This window comes from Mobula birostris, chromosome 9, assembly GCF_030028105.1.
Source record: "Mobula birostris isolate sMobBir1 chromosome 9, sMobBir1.hap1, whole genome shotgun sequence".
Taxonomy (NCBI): Eukaryota; Metazoa; Chordata; class Chondrichthyes; order Myliobatiformes; family Myliobatidae; genus Mobula; species Mobula birostris.
In genome coordinates this window covers 125,486,992-125,511,069 of record NC_092378.1, presented here as the reverse complement: position 1 = coordinate 125,511,069, position 24,078 = coordinate 125,486,992, and the positions used below count along the sequence as shown (strand labels likewise).

General features: G+C 37.7%; 1 protein-coding gene and 1 pseudogene across 2 annotated transcripts in view; both read right to left on the bottom strand.

Moving 5' to 3' along the window:
• Positions 1 to 20,390, bottom strand: part of clcn7 (chloride channel 7) — a 71,170-nt gene extending 50,780 nt beyond the window's left edge. The window contains exons 1-8 of one of the 2 annotated variants that reach the window (XM_072268758.1): positions 20,245 to 20,390; positions 12,545 to 12,610; positions 11,418 to 11,489; positions 8,769 to 8,834; positions 6,494 to 6,626; positions 6,263 to 6,372; positions 2,531 to 2,611; positions 1,038 to 1,100 (exon numbers count right to left, since the gene is read on the bottom strand). In XM_072268758.1, the coding sequence (XP_072124859.1) occupies positions 1,038 to 1,100; positions 2,531 to 2,611; positions 6,263 to 6,372; positions 6,494 to 6,626; positions 8,769 to 8,834; positions 11,418 to 11,489; positions 12,545 to 12,610; positions 20,245 to 20,352 (699 nt within the window). In that variant the 5' untranslated portion in view covers positions 20,353 to 20,390. Of the gene's footprint in view, positions 1 to 1,037; positions 1,101 to 2,530; positions 2,612 to 6,262; positions 6,373 to 6,493; positions 6,627 to 7,412; positions 7,604 to 8,768; positions 8,835 to 11,417; positions 11,490 to 12,544; positions 12,611 to 20,244 lie in introns of those variants that run through there. The other variant, XM_072268759.1, reaches the window with a different exon arrangement.
• Positions 10,617 to 10,781, bottom strand: LOC140203525 (U2 spliceosomal RNA; annotated as a pseudogene).
• Positions 20,391 to 24,078: the final 3,688 nt, after the last annotated feature.

The window sequence follows — 24,078 nt, the reverse complement described above, 5'->3', positions numbered from 1 at the left end:
TGGCACTTGAAATATTGTATGCAATTCTGGTTGCACCATTACAGAAAGAATGTGGAGGCTTTAGAAAGACTGCTGTCTGGATTGGAGGATATGAGCCATAAAGTTGGAAAAAACATGCGTTACTTATTCTGGAAAACCAGAGGCTGAAGGGAGACCTAATATAAGATTATAAAATTATGAGAGGCATAGTAGACGATGGGAATATTTTTTTTGCCCCCCAAGGTAGAAATGTCAAGTGCTAGAGGACATGCATTTTTAAAATGAGAAGAACATTAAAAAGAGATGTGTGGGCCAAGTTGTTTTTTTTTGTATATAAACACAGAAAGTTAAGTGTCTAGAATGGGATGTTAGAAGGGAGTGATGGAAGCAGATACGATAGTAGCATTTAAGAGGCTTTAGAGGCATGAATATTGATAAGGATCACATAGAAAGAATTAGTTTAGTTCTGCATCATATTCAGCAGAGACATTGTGGGTTGTAGGGCTTATTCCTATGCTAAGCTGTTCAATATTTTATCACGTAGTCGAAAAATACAGTCTGCTTCTCCACTACATCAATAAAAATCCTAGGACTGAACACTTATCAGGCTGGCATGGACTAGATGGACTGAAAGGCCTGTTTCTTTGCTGTAGTGCTCTTTGAGTCTATTACAAGACACTAAATGCATTCAATACTGCATCAATACAAATACTAAAGAAAATTATAACTTGCTTTCTAACTTTAACAAAACTGTCTGCATCAATGCCAAACACTACACACTTTAATATCTAGCTAAATTATTTTGCAGCTCTAACAATGTACCCTTGGTTATCGTTTATTGGATAATGTAAAGTAAAAATTCAATACTCAATTTGCATCATCAGTTCATATGTCTGTACTTTTGTCTGAATGACTAAATTTATTGGACTTCTCCAAAAAAAAAGGTAAATTTCAGATCCATTATTTTAAAAGTCAGTTGATCTGATACAGTGCTTATAGGTTTAGTATACATAAATTATCAGCTGCTCACACATGCAGTTATCTGTGTTGCACATTACCTTGCCAACTGCCAGTCCACCAACAACAGAGAAGATAACACCTAGCACTTTGACAATCAGTGTCTGCAATATAAGCACAGGCATAATTCTGTAGACAATATATAAATAAATAAAATGCTTACAAACGTGATTGGGCGAGGAGCTGAGCTTTATACAACATAGCCCAGTATACAGAAACTTCAGAAAGACGATGATTGTATACTCATCTTATTCTTCAACTAATAAATTCCTCACAGCTTTATAGTAATCGAAGATAAAGTATTCAGAACTAAGTATTATCGGATCACTGCCTATTCTATAAATTGCATAATGTCAAAATCAGAATTAGACATTTCTTAGCTAATAAAAGTTCACTATCATTTCTTTGCTTCCGTACTCCTTGCTTTTACATACAAATTGAAGATCCCAAATGCTTCTTTAAATATTTGGCCCAGTCATTCCTGTATCAAACCTTTGAAATTCAAGCAGTCCTGCTTGCATGCTCTTTCCCCAAAGACCTACAATGGATTCTTTTTCATGCTTTGAAGGTTATCATTGAAAATGCTTTCATCATCATTTTATACAGCTTTTCTCCTCAGAACCCAAATAATACTTTGTCAATTATTTTACCTAAAAGTGGAATCAGTATACCCACATGTACTCTATTTAAAACCCTTCATAATATTGAATACTGTGGTTATTAAATCTCTAGTCTTTGGGTTAATGGAACAATCCTGGCTCACTTGAAATTCAAAAGCAAAATGATGCAAATATAAATGTGAAATGAAAATGAAAAAATGCCAGAATACTTGGTACAGATGAAAGATAGTCAACCTGAAATGTTAATTATGTTTCTCTTCTCACAAATGCCTCCTGACCTGCAGAGGATCTTTAGCATTTTCTCTTTTTATTCCCTGCCTATGTACTTACTTGTTCAAAATATCAAGACTCTAAGTGCTTGTATAAATAGCTTTATTAACTGTACATTTTCTTGAAAGGGTCACTTGGAAGCCAGCTTTTAGGGATACCTGCACTGTAAACTACTTTGCTAGGCAAGTGATTTGTGATTATCTTTGATATCTGTTCATTGTGCTATGAATGGTCAATGAATTCTATTAAACTGTGTGCATATCTTATTCAGTTTATTTAGTTTGAAAACTGGGGCTAAAACTATCATGGAACTGGGGTGGCACAGTGTTACAGTAATCAGTGCTGCTGCCTCACAGCTCCAGCACCACAGGTTTAACACGTCTAGCATTTGCACGTTCTCATTCTGATACTGTGGGTTTTCCGAGTGCATACAGTTCCTTTCCACTTACAAAGACATGCTGCTTTGCAATGTAAATGTTTAGTATAAATTGCGTAGATGGTTAATAACAGAATAAAGGGAAGATTTATTAGGGATGAGAGAATCTTAAAAAGCATTAGCGCTTCATGGTAGGCATCAACATTGTGTGCCTAAGGGCCTGATTCCCTGCAATATCATTTTATGACTTCATATATGTTCTGCCTACCTTAAGTCGAACCACATGAGACACCTTTACTCCATTAAGGTAACATTTGATCTGTGGAATTCCACTCCCAGCTGCTGCAGGCTAAAGTCAAACATAAAAACAGATATCATACAAAGATGAATTAACTCCACCATTTAAGATGACTTAAGATGACTTTGTTCAAACATATTTTGGCAGAGAATATATTTAGTTATCTTAAGTAGATCCTTCAATAATTGAGATGTGGGAGCTACCTGTGATATTAACTAAGCAGGGTAGTATTACAGGAAGATATGAAATACTTAAATAGTACCTCTGGTTAAAACAAATACTGGGATTTACTGTATGTGCAATAAAGACAAAAGAACTAAAATGCTGATTCTTTCCTACAAGATACTGATTAGGCATAGTCGGAATACTGCATGCCACTCAGGGAAATGTGCTGCCTCAAAGAATATCAGGACCACAGAAAGCATACAAAATAGATTCACAAAACTAGAGGTAAAACATTTAGGAGTGCGATGAAGAAAGATCTCCCCGCCTCCCCCCCGCCCCCATTCAGAGGGTGGTTAATCTGCAGAATTCTCGACCAAAGAACGTTGTGAAGGGCAAGTTAATAAATACGCTTACAGATTTATAGACAAAAAGTGACAAAAGGTAAAGAGAGAGAATGAGAAAGAGGATCAGCCAATGGCAGACACAAGTTCAAATTGCAAATGATTTACTCCGATTTTTCTGCTTCTATGTACATGAGGAATGAGAGTTTAAGTGAAAAGGCTTAAACCAAATCTAGCTATTGTTACAGCAGAACAGGTTACATAAGGAGAGTTTTACAATACTATAGAACTTTTAAGGTAGCAAGCAACAGAGATGTTTTCATTGGAATAAATGCGTTATTGAACATGGAGTGCTTTGGTGCAAGAGACAAATGAAACACAAGCATAATTTTAAAAAAACAGAACAACTATTTGATTGGGGTATAAGACAATATAGATGGTGCAAGTTGTTGAATTAGTGCCGAAGCAGAAAGGAAACTTGCTTATCATTTATGTTGTTTTGCTTTCCAAAGGTATTGTCTGAACTGCTGAGTACTCCAGTACGTATTTTCATTTGAGATTTCGAACATCCCTCGTATATTACTAGCGATTGCGCCTTTGCTCTGTATATTATGTCGCTCACAGTGAGAGCTCATATTCTACACAACAGTGACCACATAACCATTTTTAGTTCAAATGTGGTACTCAAGGAGGGCTATGCTACCAGATATACATCTCTGAACAAGTGCTGAAGACACTTTTTAAGATTTAAAATTACTTGAATACAGTGGATTCCAGTTCATTGAGCCTTCAGTTATTTGGGACAACTCTTAAAAACAAAAACTAATCGCGAACACAGCCAGGATTCTCATCATTTATTAAGAGCACTATGCCGCTTAATTGTGACAGGAGACTGTTGCTGAACAGTTTCTAACTAGTGTCAGTAACATACACTTGTGTGGCCATTAGACACTACACCATGCTTAAAGAAAACACTTTTTAAAATACCGTCAGTTGCATCTGTTTGTGTTCAAAGAGCAGTGAGTTTTGTCACCGATGGAGGCGACAAATAAGCAGAAGACAATTCAGAACTGTTTTGCTCACTGCAGTTTCAAGCATTCAGCCTTGAAGATGCCAGGAATATGAGTGAAAATGAAACACTCTCACTACTTCAACAACTAGGAATTATAAAGAATTTGAAGGTATCGACAATCATCCAAAATGTTACAATGAAAATGAAGATTCAGAGGATACCATTGTCGCACACATTGTATAAAGGCAATCCATTATCCGCACCAGGTATTACTTCTAGTCTATCAAAAGAACACAGCAACGTACACTGGATAAATTCCTTGATCAATAACCATTAGGAACATTACTTCTACCCTAGCCTCACTCCACTGGCTACCAATACAGTTTAGAATTGATTTTAAGGTTCTCCTGTTTGTTTTGAAAGCCCTAAATGGGCTGGCCTCCTTCTATATCGCAGATCTTCTAACCCCTTATTCTACTTCCAGGTCCCTCAGGTCGGCTGACTTGGGGCTCCTAGCTGTCCCACAATCTAAATTTAAGTTTGGGGTGACCACACCTTTGCTGTTGTAGCCCCTAGACTGTGGAACAGCATTCCCTTCCCTATCAGATCTGCCCCCTCCATTGACTCTTTTAAGTCCAGGCTCAAAACTTACCTTTATTCACTAGCGTTTGAATCTTCCTGATGTGGCTGATTTTTGGCTTGTGCTTAGGTTCATGTGTTGTTTATTTTATGCCTATAAGTTGTGTGCCTTGTTGTTTATATCTGTGTTTCTTGTATTTGTGATTTTAGCTACTTGTTATGGTTTGTACAGCACTTTGGTCAACATGGGTTGATTTAAATGTACTTTATAAATAAATTTGACTTTTCTAATACCCAGTTTAATAACACTTTAGTAATACTGGTAATTTGTTCTGTATTTCATTTAAATATATAATTTGTTGATTTCAGAAGGAGTAGTGGACCGCACAACCCAATTTACATCATTGGTGCGCAAGTGGAACAGGTCAAAAGCTTTAAGTTCCTCCAGGTCAATACCACAAACGACCTGATTTGGTCCAAACAAGCAGAGTCCACTGCCAAGAAGGCCCACCAGCACCTTTACTTCCGAGAAAACTAAAGAAATTTGGCCTGTCCCCCAAAACCCTCACTAATCTTTATAGATGCACCGTAGAAAGCATTCTTCTTGGGTGCATCACAACCTGGTATGGAAGTTGTCCTGTCCAAGACCGGAAGAAGCTGCAGAAGATCGTGAACACGGCGCAGCACATCACACAAACCCATCTTCCATCCTTGGACTCACTTTACACTGCACGCTGTCGGAGCAGTGCTGCCAAGATAATCAAGGACACGACCCACCCAGCTAACACACTTTTCATCCCTCTTCCCTCCGGGAGAAGGCTCAGGAACTTGAAGACTCATATGGCCAGATTTGGGAACAGCTTCTTTCCAACTGTGATAAGACTGCTGAACGGATCCTGACCAGGATCTGGGCCATACCCTCCAAATATCCGGACCTGCCTCTCGGATTTTTTGCACTACCTTACTTTCCATTTTTCTATTTTCTATTTATGATTTATAATTTAAATTTTTAATATTTACTATCGATTTGTAATCCAGGGAGCAGAAAGCGCAGAATCAAATATCGCTGTGATAATTGTACGCTCTAGTATCAATTGTTTGGTGACAATAAAGTATAAAGTTATTCAGTTAAATAGTAGTTTGTCTGCTTTATACTTTTTTCTAAACTATTCCCTAATTGTGACCAAAATGTACTTTCCTGATGCGTCCCAATTAAGTTAAATCCACAGTACTGTATACTCAAGAAAATAGAAGAATGGAATAAAAAAATAGGAGGAAAAAATGAAGGGAAATAAAGAATATTAGTGTTAAAAGAACATGGAATGCAAGACAAAAATTTTCCATTGGACTATACTAATCAGACTGAAAACGCTTCTTAAAAGTCAACATCAGAATGCTTAGTTTCATTCAAATTGTCAAAAGCCTCAAAAGGACACTTTAAATGTACTACACTATTATCAAAAATCCATATAAAAAGCAAAATCATAAAAACATCACAAAGTTAAATCTAAAATATGATTTCAGCCATATTAATTTAGAAATTCATAATTTAGTGATTTATCTTTATCAGTCTAAAAGTATTTGGAAAAAACAAAGTTTCAAAACCTCTATGAAAGCCACCAGGAAAGAGCCAATCATCACAAAGCTTGCATTCAAGGATGCCCAAAGCACAAGTGAAATGGATAATCCACCCTTTTCTGTAGATTTATCAATATCTACATATTCTTTAAGGAAAATCAACATAAATTACATGGAAAATATGAACAGAATTAAAAAATCTCAAAGCAGTTGAAATCCATAACAGTAATTCATGATAAGTCACACTGTAAAGGATACTTTCTTTAATCACATGGTATTTTATATCCGCAAGTTTTTCTACAACTATATCGATAAAACAAGCAATAAGGCCAGTAAAGATTCCAATGAAGCAACAGACCAACCATCTTTTGATTTCCAGTACATGAAAGCCCTAAGGAAGGGAAAAGAAAGGTAATTATAAGTAGATTATCAATACTACATTTAGAAGCATACTATCACATGGCATCTCTATGAACTAGTGGTGAAATTGGACAATGTGCAAACTTTATCACATGTTTATTGTAAACCACAAAATCCTACATTCAAAGGAGGGGCAGTGTATAATCAGCTAATCTGTACAACTAAATTACAAAGTCAAAAGCAGAATGTAAATGTAACTGTTCCACACTTCCCCTGTTTTAAAACTTTCCAGAATTTAGTGCGGCTGCTAATTAAAAAGAAAAGACCGTGTACACTGAAAGTAATACCCGAGTAGAGATGATATCGATTTGATATATGTATTGATTTGGTATCAATGACCCTGGTAGAAATCTCGTGATAACATACAGTATAATACTGGTTGTGTGCCCCTTATCTGAAATCCAAAATCCAAAAACCTCTGAAGTTAGATTTTATTTGAGCACTGACATAATGTCACAAATGGAAAATTACACATGGTGCTTGGAAGGTTCCTAGGTGATATACAGATCTCTGCACTCTACAGACAGTTCTGAGAAGTGACCCCACATATGTAATGACTTGAAGTTAAATGAAAAATAGAAAAACACTGCATATTCGAAAAATGAAGATCTCATTCGTGTATTGGAGTAGACTGGTCAGCAATGGAATAAACATGTGGCTTCATGGTATGCTGATCATGAAGCAAGCAAAGATCTATCATGACAAACTGAAAATTGAAGATAATTGTTTCATGCACAAAATTATCAAAAAATATTACATAAAAGTAGCCCCCTTCCATCACAGTTACTATGGAACCGGCAGCTGTTTGAAATTGATGGTCTATATGAAGCCAATTGCAGCGCTGGAACCCAGTAATAGTCACAGTCAGGGGCCGTCATTCCACTCCAACAGTCTGGAGGACCCAGCTCCATCACGTCAAACTGTGCTCTGACTACAGACTGTTCACTCTGTGAGCTTCTCACCAGCTGTACATAAGCTGTATATAGAACATAAATGGATTTTGTGTTTAGACTTGGATTGCATCCCTAAGGTACTTCATTATATAGATACAAATACTCCAAAATCCAAAATCTGAAACACTTCCAGCCCCAAGCATTTTGGATAAGGGATGCTCACCCTGTACATCTATGAACAGTACTGAAGAGTACCTTCTATTTTAATCAGATAGGTCTTTTACAGATCAATTAGGTAAAGTAATCAAAACATATATTTTGAGTTGTTTACTATGAATCTCATTCATACTTCATTAATATATGCATCATTTATATGCAAATTATTGAATCTGTAGGATTTCATTTTCCAGGCATTATAATGCAGTCTACCTGTCAAAGTAACTGCAAGCTGTATGTTGGTTCATTTATTAAATCTGTAAACTAGATGACATAAAGAACACACCAAAATGCTTTAAGAGGGTTTGATTAAAAAGTTGGTTATGCAGCTCCATCAATATTTGGATGGCCATTATATTGCATTATACTTAGATGGACTTCATATACTTATGAACAGGCCATGCCTTAGACTCAAGGAGAATGAACCTTCTGTCATGGTCTTTTAGCCACATTCAGATCTTAAGTCTTTAAGATTTTTCCTCATGAATAGTTATTCCCAAACCTCTCTGACTTGACAGCATTAAGCACTGCTTTAACTAACCATTTGAGGGGTTTTCTCACATTGATTCCTCATATGGTGAGGTACACTATGTTTTGAAAGCTAAACTGGCTGATAAATTACTTAAACTGCTAAAGTATATTTTAAAAATGAGAGAGAACTACAGTATCTGGTAAATATTATAAAACAATTAAATCAAAATGCTCCTTAAGAGCCACCATCTCATTAACAGCTTCATTTTCACTTCCTTCCAATAACAACAATGTACCCCTAATCCAACATGCCACATGTAGAAACTGGCCATCACTGAAAGATCAGCAAATCACTAAAGGAGGAATTAAAAGGAAAATGTTAACAATAAAGGAGAATGAGACTAACACAGACATGATAAGAAAAATCACAAACACAATAAAAACAGAAGAAATGTAAAGCTTAAAAGTAGTCAGCATTGACAGCAGAATGTGCATTTTTGAAACAAATGATCAGCTTTCACAGAAGTACTTACTATTTTGCTTATCCTTCTTTCTTCCTCCATAAACAACTGATTTTCACTATTGTCATAATCAAGACTCTAAACAAAAAAGAAAACCAGTGTAAGATAAACCAAAACCATGCAGCTCACTAACATGGATTTATCAAGACAAAATTTAGCAGCTTTTTTATTATTAAGTATCAACACAAGCATTTAATAATTAAGAGGAATCCAATCTGATGCAAGATCTTCAGGCTATATACATTGAAAGGTGTATGATTATGGAGGAAACAAATTTTTAATGTTATGATACTAAAGTGAATAAAATGTGGCCACATAGAAACGTCATCCAAAAGTCAAATGGAAAAGAGTAACCCTGAACACGTTCTAAAAGCAATTACACATTTTCATCTCATTTGTAAATACACCTATCAGTCACTAGAGTGTATCTCCCCCTTTTTAATCCTTACATTATTTTCACATGTATCGCAGTGGAATTGCAAGTGATGAAATTGGAAAATTGTCGGATCATCCCCACACCTACGAAAAAGTATATTCTTCCGAGCGCTATAATATTGGATTTCAAGTTAATTATAGCAGAGTCCCGACTTTGATCTGCCTTGCAAGTGCCTGTACAGCTCCATAACTGAGTAATTCGCCCCTGCAAATATATTCTATGGGACTGAAAACAATTTCATAAACTTTGCTTTTAATAATGCAGACAAAAAAAAAAGCATGAAACTACTGCCTTTTTAAGAACTGGAAACCTAGTTCACATGTGTTGTAAATGCAGTATTAAACTACCATCTATGGAAGTGTATGATTCAAAAACTTAGGAATTGAGAAGTGAAAAAAACTTCCTCTTTCTGCTAACAGCACTCACATTACTGAACTGCACAGTGAGGTATCATTTCAAATTCCAATGAGTGAAGTACATTTATGCAATACAATTCCACACAGTGCTAAACATATGGGTTAAATACAAGTACAGTCGGCCCTCCTTATCTGCAAGGGACTGGTTTCGGGACCCCTCGCGGATACCAAAAAACGCGGATGCTCAAGTCCCTTATTCAACCTGTCTCAATGCGGTGGACCTTGGGACTCAGTGAAACCCCAGACTTTATTTAACTTGTCTCAGTGCGGTGGACATTAGGACCCGGCGGCGGAGCTCTGAATCTGCAATATTTCTGTTCACGAAAATAATCACGATCACAATTGAAAATAAAGTGGAAATAATAAAGCAATCGGAAAGAGGTGAAACGCCATCGGTCATTGGAAAAGGATTAGGCTACAGTCGGTCAACGATTGGAACAATTTTAAAGGATAAGGTGAGAAAGGCTCTGTCCTGACTAAAGCTACAATTAATACTAAGCAATGCAGTGGTTTAATTATTGGGTTTCGGAGTTTTGTGTTTTTGATCCTCCACATCAACCCGGCACGGATGGAGAGCACGCTCGGGAGTGGTCTGTCACTGGATTGAACTTGGGAATTTTCGTTCCCGAGCCCGGCACTGAAACATACATTCCTTAAGTGTTTTACATGCATAGAAAGGTAAAATATATACTATATACTAAGACAAACGTTTGACTAAGTGATGCTGCTAAATAGTACCCGATGTACCTGTTCCAACTTACTCAGTAAGAGAATTTCTGGTTTTTTTTCGATCCCAATCCACGATAATCTACACACATCCTCCCGTATACTTTAAATCATCTCTAGATTACTTATAATACCTAATACAATTTAAATGCTATGTAAAATAGTTGTTATACTGCATTGTTTAGGGAATAATGACAAGAAAAAAGTCTGTACATGCTTGAGCAACAAGTGCTGGAAGAGCACTTCCAGGTTTTCTCAATTCGCCATTGGTTGAATTCGCACATGCGAAACTCGCAGATAAGGAGGGCCGACTGTATCTCATGGCAAGTACAATATCCCACAATATAAGAAAAGATACATATGGTCCCCAGATAAGGGACGTATCAGACATTAACCTGATAAGAACAGATACTACTCTTGATCTTAGCCAAAAGTCCATAAAACAAACGCTAAAGAAATGCCAAAGCTGTTGCTCAATACACCAATAGGCGCAAGGAGGAACTATAAGAGAAAAAAATAGCTTAATAGATTTTAAAGGACATATGCTGAGCATTTCACTGGTAAAAATAATACACAAGGACTATTTTCCAGGAAAGAACATAACACAATTCAATGACATGTTCATGCATATTTCTCAAATTCCAATTCCCTACACTCAAAAGGTTGCTATATGATGCCAATCTCATAAATTCTTTAAAAATCAGACGTTTAACTTTGTGGATTTTTTGCCAAGGAGCAGTAATTTATACATAAAGTCTTCTCTTCCTAATTTTATACAATTTTGGTATAGGTCTTCGGTATTACATGATTTACCACCTACAAAAATTATAGATCTATTCAAATCAGACTTGGAGATATCCTGCATTGTATCAAGTTCTTCAGGAAAGGAGATACCTTAAAGTTGCACTTCAAAGAGATTGTCTCAGGACGCTGTGTATTTTGTTACCGTCACCTTGGGTTTATTCCACAGTAAATGGAGGTAGCCATAGTAAAAAGTAACCCTTTCATTCTTACCTCTGAAGTAACTGGAGTATCAATGCAATCTGAAAGAATGCATATAAGAAGACAAACAGTGCTAATTACCTCATATTGAAGTGAAAGCAGCTTTTCATTATGTGGAATTTCCTTGGAAACACAAGCAGCTGAAACTCCATCCTATGGAAGAAAATCACATGTAGCAAATAGAAATATTCACTTTACACAGGACAGATTTTTTTTTTAATACCATCCAAAGTAAAAAGGGATAGACAGCAATGACCTAGATTATTCATTTCCCCAACAAGTACCATGGTGAATGGTAGGGCATTGAAGAGTGCAGTAGAAGAGGGATCGAGGAATAATGGTGCATATTTCCCTGAAGGTGGAATCTCATGTGGACAGGGTGGTGAAGGAAGCTTTTGGTATGCTGGCCTTTATAAATCGGAGCATTGAGTATAGGGGTTGGGATGTAATGTTGAAATTGTACAAGGCATTGGTAAGGCCAAATTTGGAGTATTGTGTACAATTCTGGTCACCGAATTATAGGAAAGATGTTAACAAAATTGAGAGAGTACAGAGAAGATTTACTAGACTGTTACCTGGGTTTCATCTCCTAAGTTACAGAGAAAGGTTGAACAAGTTGGGTCTTTATTCTTTGGAGAGTAGAAGGTTGAGGGAGGACTTGATAGAGGTATTTAAAATTATGAGAGGGATAGATAGAATTGACATGGACAGGCTTTTTCCATTGAGTGGGGGAGATTCAAACAAGAGGACATGAGTTGAGAGTTAAAGGGCAAAAGTTTAGGGGTAACATGAGGAGGAACTTCTTTACTCAGAGAGTGGTAGCTGTGTGGAATGAGCTTCCAGCAGAAGTGGTTGAGGCAGGTTTGATGTTGTCATTTAAAGTTAAATTGGATAGCTATATGGACAGGAAAGGAATGGAGGATTATGGGCTAAGTGCAGGTCGGTGGGACTAGTTGAGAGTAAGAGTTTGGCACGGACTAGAAGGGCCGAAATAGCCTGTTTCCATGCTGTAACTGTTATATGGTTATATACCTTCATTTATTGAGGAAAAAGGACCATGGAAAACTAATCAGAAAATACATTCTACTTGTCAAATTAAAAAGAACTAACAAAATTCCTACAATTTCATTTATCAAACACCATTACAGACTCACTGCAATATTTCTTCAGCATGTGTATTAATGTTGCTGAAATTTTAAAGTAATTACCTGGTCCTGGATTGGATCGTCATCTAAATTCACTGTGGTCAGCCTTTCAATGCGAAAAAAGTTGGTCTGGAAAAATTAGAGAAGCTATATAATTTTAGAAAATGAACATTATGTATTTTTTTTTAGAGAGAGAGAGAGAGATAATAACAACAGACAACTAAATTACAAAAAAGGCATATCAGAAATTTGAGCAAAATATTGTAATTCTCTTTTCTTATGGATTACTCCACTTTAGGAGGTACAGAGACGATGTGTAATTTTTTTTTAAATCACTAGGAATACTCATTAAATCAGACAGATCCATGGAGGTCATCAACGTGAAATGTTACTGAGTTCCTCTCTCAACGGCCTTCTGACCAGTTGAATTTTCTCATTTCTTTTCAGATTTCTAGCAACAATAGATTTTTGAGTTCAGTTGGATTGTGTAATTCACAGCTGAAAGTTGGACAGTAACTGGTAGGGAGGCATCGGTTAGATTTTGTTGTTGGCAGCAAGAAAATAGTGCTTAGACTAACTACAATTTTGGCTACTCCAGATTTTTTTTTAAAAAAGGGATCTGAGACCTGGGCAGAAGAAAGACAACAATAAGCAAGCATAACACACTTTCAATCACACTGAAGAATCATTAATTAGATTAGGAATACAACACAATGGGCAAATTCAGAAAACTGTTGGTTCTCTCTTCACAGGGAGTGGAAATCCTAAAGACTCTTCAAAAGAGTGGGTTTGATATTTTCATCCGGATACATCCTGATGAAGGTCTTGGCCCATGACATTACCTTTTAATTTACTTTCATAGATGCTGCCTGACCTGCTGAGTTCCTCCAGTATCTTGTGTGTGTTGCTCTGGATTTCCAGCACCTGCAGAATCTCTTATGTTTATGATATTTTCAAGGTTTTAGAGAATAACACTCCAATTTTTCATCATGGAACAAGGAACACAAGCAGATAAAAGGAGTTACAGCCATGGATTAGAATGAAGAAATACATTCATCGGGCTGAGCATCCTGCTCCTGTTCTTGTCTTTCTTTTATATCTCTCTCCTAAAGCTCACTAATTTGGTTTTAACATTTAGATAACACCAAGAGAGAAATAGTGAGTTCAATGTGATTCAAAGTTCATGACACTGGTGTTACAAATATTTTTATTCCCTCTCAGGCAGATGCCGGGGCTGGAAGGGAGTCTGAGGCTAAGAAAGTTTCTGCTGGGCCATGAAGAAATTCTCCAATCTTCCCAATATTCAGCTATAATAAATATCCACCCTTCAATTATTTGATGTCAATTTAGGGAGAGTGAAGGAGTCAACTCATGAGGTGAATTAAGTTAAGCTATCTTTAGCATACTCGTGAGTAATTATATAATGGCTTCAAATGATGTTGAGCAGTAGCTTGAAAAAAAATTAACTATTCAAGTGTTGTAAAGGGTTATTCCTGAATAAGAACTGAACCAGTTGGGTACATTACCACCTGCCTGAATGATAGTGAAAAGCCATAGTGAATGAACTGAAATGAAAAGATCTCCAGCTCCATTGTTCCCTTATAAGAATGCATGCCATTTAAGAACCATGGGACTAGAGGTCTTTGGAACATATGGTATGATAATGCACATAATTCTTATTCTCAGTCATAATTCTTAAGACATATCACAAGCAAAACAAGCAATCATAGTAATTTATAGATAAGTCCTTAAAATTTCAGAGAACTTATTGAATGGAAAGAATGTCAAATCAGAAAGCCTTTACATATGAAGGAGACAATGTTGCAATCCAGTAACACATCATTCTGATCGGTGTTGAGATAGTTGGTTGTAAGTATGGATCAAAGTTCCTGGAAATTTTTCAGGGGTCAAGCAAACAAACAATATGAAATGTAGTTTGACAAAAAATGCACCAGCAAACTTGCCCAAGGACCACTTTCCATGCTGTGAATTGCCCCAAGTTATTATGAGACATCTCATAAATTACATAGCTATCTCAGCATTGATCTCTGCGGTGCAAAGGTCCTGTAAGCACTTTGACACAGAAATGATCTCCGACATTGTCAGTGCAGTGGAGATCTCTTTATACTGCTACCTCCCCTTTCCACTCTCAATCCTCATGCAGGATATCGACCAAAGATACCACTAATTCCTTTTCTCCCAAAAATGCTGCTTGCCCACTGAGTTCCTCGATAAGTGTTTGTTACGTGATCAATGTAGTACCAGGAAGGAATAATCATGGGCATGAAACAAAAAATCATTGTTGGGTTGAATTGTTCTCTGATCTTGATTTACTTGCAAACTTTTAGTCATCATACATGGAGGCATCACCAGTGCCCTGTTGATTGTGGTGTGCTAAGCCTTTGTACACTTATCAATTAGCTGAGCCTTTGTACACTTATCAATTAGCTGAGCCTTTGTACACTTATCAATTAGCTGAATGTATATAAAGGTCAAGCATTTGGAGGATACAGCACAATGATGTCTGCGCACTGGTGATGTCTCCTCATATGGTAACAAAACGTTTGCAAGTAAGTTGCCAAGATCAGAGAACAACTCAACCCAACCATCAAGCACCCAAGCTACACATTTTCCAAAACAATGTCGTCCTTCAAGGCTGAATCACACCTGCATGTACTTAGTCTAATTGTCTCCATTAGAAACAGGTTGTTAAAAATAGCAACACACAAAAAATGCTGGAGGAACTCAGCAGATCAGGCAGCAATTATGGAAAAAGAGTACAGTAGACTTTTTGGGCCGAGACCCTTCATCAGGACTCCAAATTTTTGCACTGTCAGGACTCTAAATTTTTGCACTGTTTAAATATTTAAAAAGGGTGCAAGTACATTTAGTAGTTATGATGATCATCACTTCTGCATCGATTTGCTACATGACTTGCTGTGTATTTACCAGCATTTTCCATTTTAGTTTTAATACGTCTGACAAGTGATGTCTGATGCAGTTTAGTTTGAGGTTTTTGAACATTCCAAGTCATCCCCTGACATTTGTTAAGTTTCCCACATTCATACAGCAAAGAATGAAGAATGACAAACAGACAGTAGGTGGAACTCAGTTAGTGAGAAGCTGAAGATGCTGTATTTAAATGCACATAACATTTGGAATAAGGTGGATGAACTTGTGGCACAATTAGAAATTGGTTGGTATGACATAGTGGGCATCACTGAGTCGTGGCTGAAAGAAGGTCATAGTTGGGAGTTTAACATCAAAGGATATACTTTGTACCAAAAGGACAGGCAGGAAGGCATAGGTGGTGGTGTAGCGCTGTTGGTAAGAGATGGAATTACATCTTTGGAAAGAGATGACATAGGGTATGTTGAATATTTTGTGGGTGGAGTTAAGAAACTGCAAGGGTAAAAAAAAATTATGGGAATCATATATAGGCCTCCAAATAAAAGCCAAGATGTGGGGTTGAGATTGCAAAGGGAGCTGGAAAGGGGAAGGAATAAGGATAATGTCACAATTGTAATGGGGGACTTCAATATGCAAGGCGATTGGGAAAATCAGGTTGATGTCAGATCACAAGAGAGGGCATTTGGATGCAGGTGGATGCTTCCCTGGTGTCATGGATTCTTGATTACCTGACTGGCAGACCACAGTATGTGTGCTTGCAACATTGTGTGTCCAACAGAGTGATCACTGGGGCTCCACAGGAGACTGTCTTGTCTCCCTTTCTCTTCACCATTTACACATCGGACTTCAATTATTGCACAGAGTCTTGTCATCTTCAGAAGTTTTCGGATGACTCTGCCATAGTTGGATGCATCAGCAAGGGAGATGAGGCTGAGTACAGGGCTACGGTAGGAAACTTCGTCACATGGTGTGAGCAGAATTATCTGCAGCTTAATGTGAAAAAGACTAAGGAGCTGGTGGTAGACCTGAGGAGAGCTAAGGTACCGGTGACCCCTGTTTCCATCCAGGGGGTCAGTGTGGACATAAGACCATAAGACACAGGAGCAGAATTAGGCCATCCAGCCCATCAAGTCTGTTCCACCATTCCAGCATGGCTGATCCCAGATCCCACTCAACTCCATACACCTGTCTTCTTGCCATACCCTTTGATGCCCTGACCGATTAGAAAACTATTAATTTCCACTTTAAGTATACCCATGAACTTGGCCTGCACTGTCTTTAATGTCTTGCTGGCCTTGGACAGAGACAGGCATTGCAGGATCCATATGTGGAGCATTGAGTTGTACATTTGCAGACAGTCACTGTGCTTAGCTTGGTTTGCCTGCTCTTGGATTCTCACAAAACTGCCAAACACTCCCCATAGGTTAACCCCTTCATTCCCAGAATCATCCTGTGAACCTCTTCTGGACTCTCTCCAATGACAACACATTCTTTCTCAGACATAGGGTCCAAAACCGTTGACAATACTCCAAGTGCGGTGGATGATTACAAATACCTGGGGATACGAATTGACAATAAACTGGACTGGTCAAAGAACACTGAAGCTGTCTACAAGAAGGGACAGAGCCATCTCTATTTCCTGAGGAGACTGAGGTCCTTTAACATCTGCCGGACGATGCTGAGGATGTTCTATGAGTCTGTGGTGGCCAGTGCTATCACGTTTGCTGCTGTGTGCTGGGGCAGCAGGCTGAGGGTAGCAGACACCAAAAGAATCAACAAACTCATTCATAAGGCCAGTGATGTTGTGGGGATTAAACTGGACTCTCTCACAGTGGTGTCTGAAAAGAGGATGCTGTCTATGTTGCATGCCATCTTGGTCAATGTCTCCCATCCACTACATAATGTACTGGGTGGGCACAGGAGTACATTCAACCAGAGACTCATTCCTCCGAGATGCAACACAGAGCGTCATAGGAAGTCATTCCTGCCTGTGGCCAACAAACTTTACAACTCCTCCCTTGGAGTGTCAGACACCCTGAGCCAATAGGCTGGTCCTGGACTTATTTCATAATTTACTGGCATAATTTACATATTACTATTTAACTATTTATGGTTCTATTACTATTTATTATTTATGGTGCAACTGTAATTAAAACCAATTTCTTAATAAAGTATGACTATGACTATTTGTTGAATGCCTACAAGATGGCTTTTTAAAGCAGCTTGTGCTTGAGCCAGTCTGTTGCTATATTTAAGGCAGAAGTTGATAGATTCCTGATTAGTCACGGCATCATAGGATATGGCAAGAAGGCAGGTGTATAGGGTTGAGTGGGATCCGAGATCAGCTATGATGGAATGGCGGAGCAGACTCAATGGGCTGATTGACCCAATTCTGCTCCTATGTCTTATGGTCTAATGGAAGCAAACGATGGTCGCCATTCGACACCTGATGAAGTTTGATTCTTGCTCTAGAAACAGTATCCGCACTCTTCCATGTCTCAAAAAATGAAGGATATCCTTCTTGATGATCCTCAGGTTTTTTCTAAGAAAGCCACCTGGAGTTTAGCCAATCATTAAATATATTAAATTATTTGAATCTAGATGGTCTTAAAAAAAGGCAGTGACAAAGATGAGACACTGTTGGACAATGAAAACAAATTCCTAAAGGAAGAGGTCAAAGGCCTGCAGAGCCTGTTCCACCATTCAATAGTATCAGATCCTATCTTTATTTAGAGGTACAGTGCTGAATAGGCCCTTCTGCCCTTCGAGCCGCACTGCCCAGCAAACCCCTGACCACCTCTAATTTAATCCTAACCTAATTACGGGACAATATACAATAACTAATTAACCTAACTGGTATGTGTTTCGACTGTGGGAGAAAACCAGAGCACCCGGAGAAAAGCACACATTCCACAAGATGAACATACAGAATCCTTACAAAGGACGCCAAGAATGAACTCCAAACTCCGACATCCCAACCTATAATAGCATCACGAGAAGGGCCTCAGCCTGAAATGGCCACTGTTTACTCTTTTCCACGGATGCTGCCTGGCCTGCTGAATTCCTCCAGCATTGTGTGTATTACTTTGATTTCCAGTATCTGCAGATTTTCTCTTGTTTGTGATAGTGCCGTGCTAACTGCTACGCCACCATGGCACATCTTGTACTTCAAATACACTGTCCTACCATGTCCCAAAAATACCCATTTCCCTAATTACTCTCACTAGTACTATGCTTACAAAACTGAACATCCACAGTTGTACGAGGTGAAGAATTCTAAGAATTTACAACCGTCAGCGACAAAAAAAGAATCAACACCATCCAAACAACAGGAATTCTGCAGATGCTGGAAATTCAAGCAACACACATCGAAGTTGCTGGTGAACGCAGCAGGCCAAGCAGCATCTGTAGGAAGAGGTGAAGTCGACGTTGCAGGCCGAGACCCTTCGTCAGGACAACACCATCAAATTCACTTTTACTAAACAAAAGCCATTAAATATGAAAAAAAAACAAAAATAAAGCTATAGATGCAAAAAAGAAAAACAGTACAGAGACTCAGCAGGTCTGGTAGCATCAATAAAGAAAGAGCCTGAATCGAAGTTTCAGATCAATTAAGAATGTGATTAACAAAATATTAAAGTTGACATCTTGGGATGAGAGAATACAGCTTGTGATCAATAAGTACAGTTGTAACAATCCCAAAATACAACCCTCTGCAGGAAAATGCCACAAGCTCCAGATTGTACACAATTACTTTTATCCACCTTATAAAAAAGACATTTCTGCTACAAGCTGCATTAAACAATCACTCTGTTGCCCCTAAATCTCAAGGTTAAAAAGCAGCATAATAATTGTCTAGACAACTAAACAGAAAATAAGAAAAAATTATACCAAAAGGAATACAATAATCTTTTTGTACTTAAGTCTTTACATGGACTGGACAATAAAATGGGTAAAACATAGTCTTGAAAAAGGAGTTCATGGCATCTAAACACATTTAAAGCTGCCCACAACTAGATGTTAAATGGAGATAAGTGTTTTTAAGATACAGTTGGGTCCAGACACAAATGAAACATTTCCCAATGTAATACAATAATCACAACACAAAGGCATTTTAGATAAAGTGATATGTAAATATGCTTTCGTTCAAAATAAATCTGTCATTGTGGGCAAGTTATTTCAGGAATTATTTCAAAAACTGACCCACAATATTGTGATAGCACAAAAAATGGCAGGATGGTTCTAGTTCTAATCAAAGCATAAATTATAATTTCACAAACAAATTTCAAACATGTTTACCATAACCTAATTAAATTTTAAAGGTTGCCATTACAAACATTGACAGAATCCAGACATCAAATAGATCAGCCTTGGATGCAGTAACATCATCATGCTTGTAATTTTAAATTTCAGATTACCAATTGCAAAAATACTCACAAAAATGAACTTACTTCCCGAATTAAAACTACCTCTAACTTGACTCTATTTAACTTCTTTTAATGTCTTGAAGTTACTCAGCATCTGACTTCTGTGGATCAGATGATACCGTTTCGCAACCATAACTCAACTCACTGAACCTCAACTCACTGCTTGCTTCCGAATAAAATCCTGTCAAAAGAGAACAGAGAGGAAAACAAACTTGCCCGAAAATGATCGGGAGAGAGAGGGAAAAAAGAGACAAAATAATCGTAAGATCTTTTGTTGTGGGCTGTTATTCCTAATCACAGACAGTCCTGTTCCAAATGCGTCTTTAACCGGCCGTAAACACCATCCTGTTTTGGATAACCAGCGCCTTGTGTTGAGTCCAAACAAACCCAAGCACAGCCGCCCAAAGCTCGACCAACGGCACTAACCTGAGGCTGGGAGGCGGTGGGCGAACCGTTCAGTAAAGGGGTCGTTTCTCCGGGGCGAGATTCATCATCCTTGTTAGACCAAGAAACTTTCTTTGCCACATTCGCCATCTTACCGTACCCGCGTTGTCAAGAGACGCGGGTCAAGTCACGTGGCTACTGCTCCAGGTCACATGATCCTGCTACGGCGAGTCTAAGGGTTCGAGGCGTTCCGACCAGCGCAATTTACCCAACACAGTGACATATTGAACGTTCATTATTCACCTGGGATACTGTACCATACTGACTGAAAATCGGGACAGTGGAGATGTTGATAATCTGAAATAAAAGCACCCCAGCTGTACAGTATCGTTTGCATGAGGAGATCTTTCTTGGGAGTGTGGGCTGTGAGGAAGGTACAGAGGGCTCAGGGATGTAGATTTGAAATATGAAGGTAAAATTACTGGAAACATTTAGTAATCCAGACAGCAGCTGAGAAGAGAGAATTGGCTAATGATGACGAAATGCCGGGGTCTCTAGAAGTCACATTTCTTGAAATACAAGTTCTTCCATTCAGGACAGTGATGAAAACAAATTGGAAGGGTCTCGGCCCGAAACGTTGACTGCATCTCTTCCTAGAGATGCTGTCTGGCCTGCTGCGTTCACCAGCAACTTTGATGTGTATTGCTCTTCACTTAAAGGGCGGTCAAGATTCGGAATTTTCTGCCCAAGAGAACAGTGGTGGCCAGTTGCTAAATGTATTTAAGACACATTCATATATTTATAGATATTACGCGAATCAAGAGATGTGGGTTGGTGCTGGCCATTGGAACCAAGGTGAATGATGATGGAGCAGGCACAATGAACTGGATGATCTTTATTCAACATTTACCGAGAGAGAAAATAGAGGGAATAATTAGACAGTCAAAATTATCTGAAATGTTAATTTTACTTCTGTTCTTTAGTTCTCATTTCATAAGTGCTCTCAGCTATTTTATTTTATAAAATAGTTAGGTATGTGAAATATTACTTTTTGTGTGTGTCCGTAGATGGGCCCTGATCTTTTGAATATTTCTATTATTTTCCGTTGGAAAGAAATATGGTTAACTTTTAAGTTCAATGTCCATTCCTTCAAAAAACGATTTGATGACAGGCTATGGATCTGAACTTTCTTAATTGCTTTACAGATACCACCTGACCTGCTGTGTGCTTTCAGAGATTTTCTCTTGCTTCAGAACAGCTCATTTATAATTTAAGAAACAGGGGCTCTGAGCTCAATAAAAAAACTTTATTTGAGAAAGTTAGTAAGCTGCATTACGGTCGCAGGAGTTCTGTTTTGAAAATTGGTGAAGGCATCTAACGAGCAGGAAGTATTGATGGGAGAAGTCTCGGTAGAATATTATGCTATTGTATTTTAAACAGTACTTTAAGCTATTTCACATCTATTTTCATTCTGGAGAATCTCCCTCTGTAATCTCCACTTTTAAAATTCAAATGTAAGTTTTATTCCACAGTTAAAACAATACTTATTAACTATTAATGCCCTAATTTGCGGATTTTGTATCTGAAAATATCAGGATGTCATACATTAAAAACAAGAGACATACTTAAATCATTAACCAAGAGTTTGTTTTGTACTGGTGCATTGGAAAGCATAATTATATTGTATTCCTTAAGATCCCGCAAAGAAGAATGAGATTAATAACCAGTTAATACTAGTTATATTGGCTAAGAAATAAATATTGTATAAGAAATCATGGGAATTAAATGTATTTGATTTCCCACCAGACCTTGCACATTCATTAATCCTGTTCATGCTGCCATTGGCTTCACCTACAACCTAAAACTCTACTCATTTCAAATATTAAGTCTCCTGTTTAAAACACCCCACAAGCTACATGAAAACTTCACCTAAAGACATTCACCTATATATTCCTTTAAGATCTTCTCCCTCAATTCCCTGAAATCTTGTCTGACTTTGAAATGCTGAGAGGTGCTTTTCATTTAAGAGTTGATTGTTTTGCTTCATAATTGTGAAAGTGCACAAGCAGCCTTCAGGAGTTTAAGTTGTTCTTTTCTACATAACAGAATTCTACCGTAGTCAGATAAAGTCTTGGGACATTCGGGTTCCTTGCTTAACTTCTTGTTTACAAATGGTACAATTCCATCTTTAAATTCAAATATATTTACAGAACAATTCAAAACTTCCCCAATTCGTTCTTACTCTCAGGAGGAGATCTGCTAAAACCTGCAAGTGTAAATGCTAGTGCACCTCTTTTGGTATATTACATATTGTAACCTATACTTTGCATCAGGATTTGGCTGACAATACCATTCTAGTTCACAATGGACTTTACTGAATTAAACATAAGTCTGCAATATTGATACACACTCTTAAAGAATATGATTTTTAACAGCTGGTACAGATATTAGTATCCCTGCATTAGTAAGAGGATTTATTGTTACTTAAGATTCCATCCATTGTTATGTCGCAGGAGTAATTCAGCATGTCAGCTTCCTTCTTCTCCATTTTGTCTCTGAGACTTCACTTTTGTAACTCTCACACTTCATTACTTTAGATGCTGGTGAATCCTCATGTCAATCACCCACCTTTCCATTACCCAGTTTCTATCCGGACGTAGCAAACCACATGACAGGGCAGTATCCTACCAAGACAGTACCCTTTATATGTCATATTGCAAAGAAATGAACTGACCTTGTTCTGAATTTAGTACAATTAAATAAACTATGAAACATGTATATTATTAATTAATATAAAGATTACATATCTGTACATGTTCTGGTTTATTTTAGTTAACATTATCATTCAATTCCATTATAATTTTTGTCAAAATACCTTTATTTATTTCTTAAATTTAGGAGCACATCACCTGACAAAATTAATATGTTTCTGATCAATTCTACAGTTGTTTTGGGTCTATAAAAAGGGTGTGTGAGGGGGTGGTCCAGTGACCATCTGTTCCTTCTGCTCTTTCAAAGCTCCAGGAGTCTGGGTTCCAACCTGATCTCAGGTGCTGTCAGTATAGAGCAACAAACAACATGCTGAAATAGCTCAGTGGGAGAAAAGGAATTGTTAGCGTTTTGGCTGGAAACCCAGGGTTGTTGCTCCAGATTCCAGCATCTGCAGTCTCTTGTGTGCCTAGTTGTCAGTGCAAAATGTGAATGTTCTCCCTGTGACTGCATGGTTTCCTCAGCCATCTCAAGTGTATGGTAATTGGCTACTGAAAATAACCCCTGGTGTATGTTTTTAGTAAAATCAACCAAAGGGCATTTGATGGGAATATGTGAGTGAGAATACTTTGAAGGAGTGTAGAGGAAGAAGAGTAAGGGAAATGAGACTGATGGGACTGCTCCCCTGGGAAATGGTTCCGATCTTCCTTCCATATTAATAGATAAAATTATCCCAGAGATAGTGCCTCCTATGATTCACTAACAGTGGAAAATTGATTTATGCAAATCCATCAACTGCTGCAGCATTTTTGACTGCCATTATAATCTCAATTCTTTATTTCAGGAAAATAGTAACAAGTGCTATGATGTTCAATATATTCATCAAACATAACCTCTCATGAATTTTGAATTAGTTTTCAGTTTATGCAAAGTAAATGCTCAACAGCATTTTTATTGATCTAATTATTGTTATAATACAGGGACCAAGTTCATGTACCATAATATATTTTCAAAAATTATACTTGGTAACTTCCACTGAAGCTTCCTGATATTCCCAGTTTATTTAACTCAAGACTATCCATGTACACAGAACTCTCAATCTTTTATGAGTGGATAGATCACAAACATATCCCCTGTCCAAGTCTACAATTTTCTGAGATAATTTTC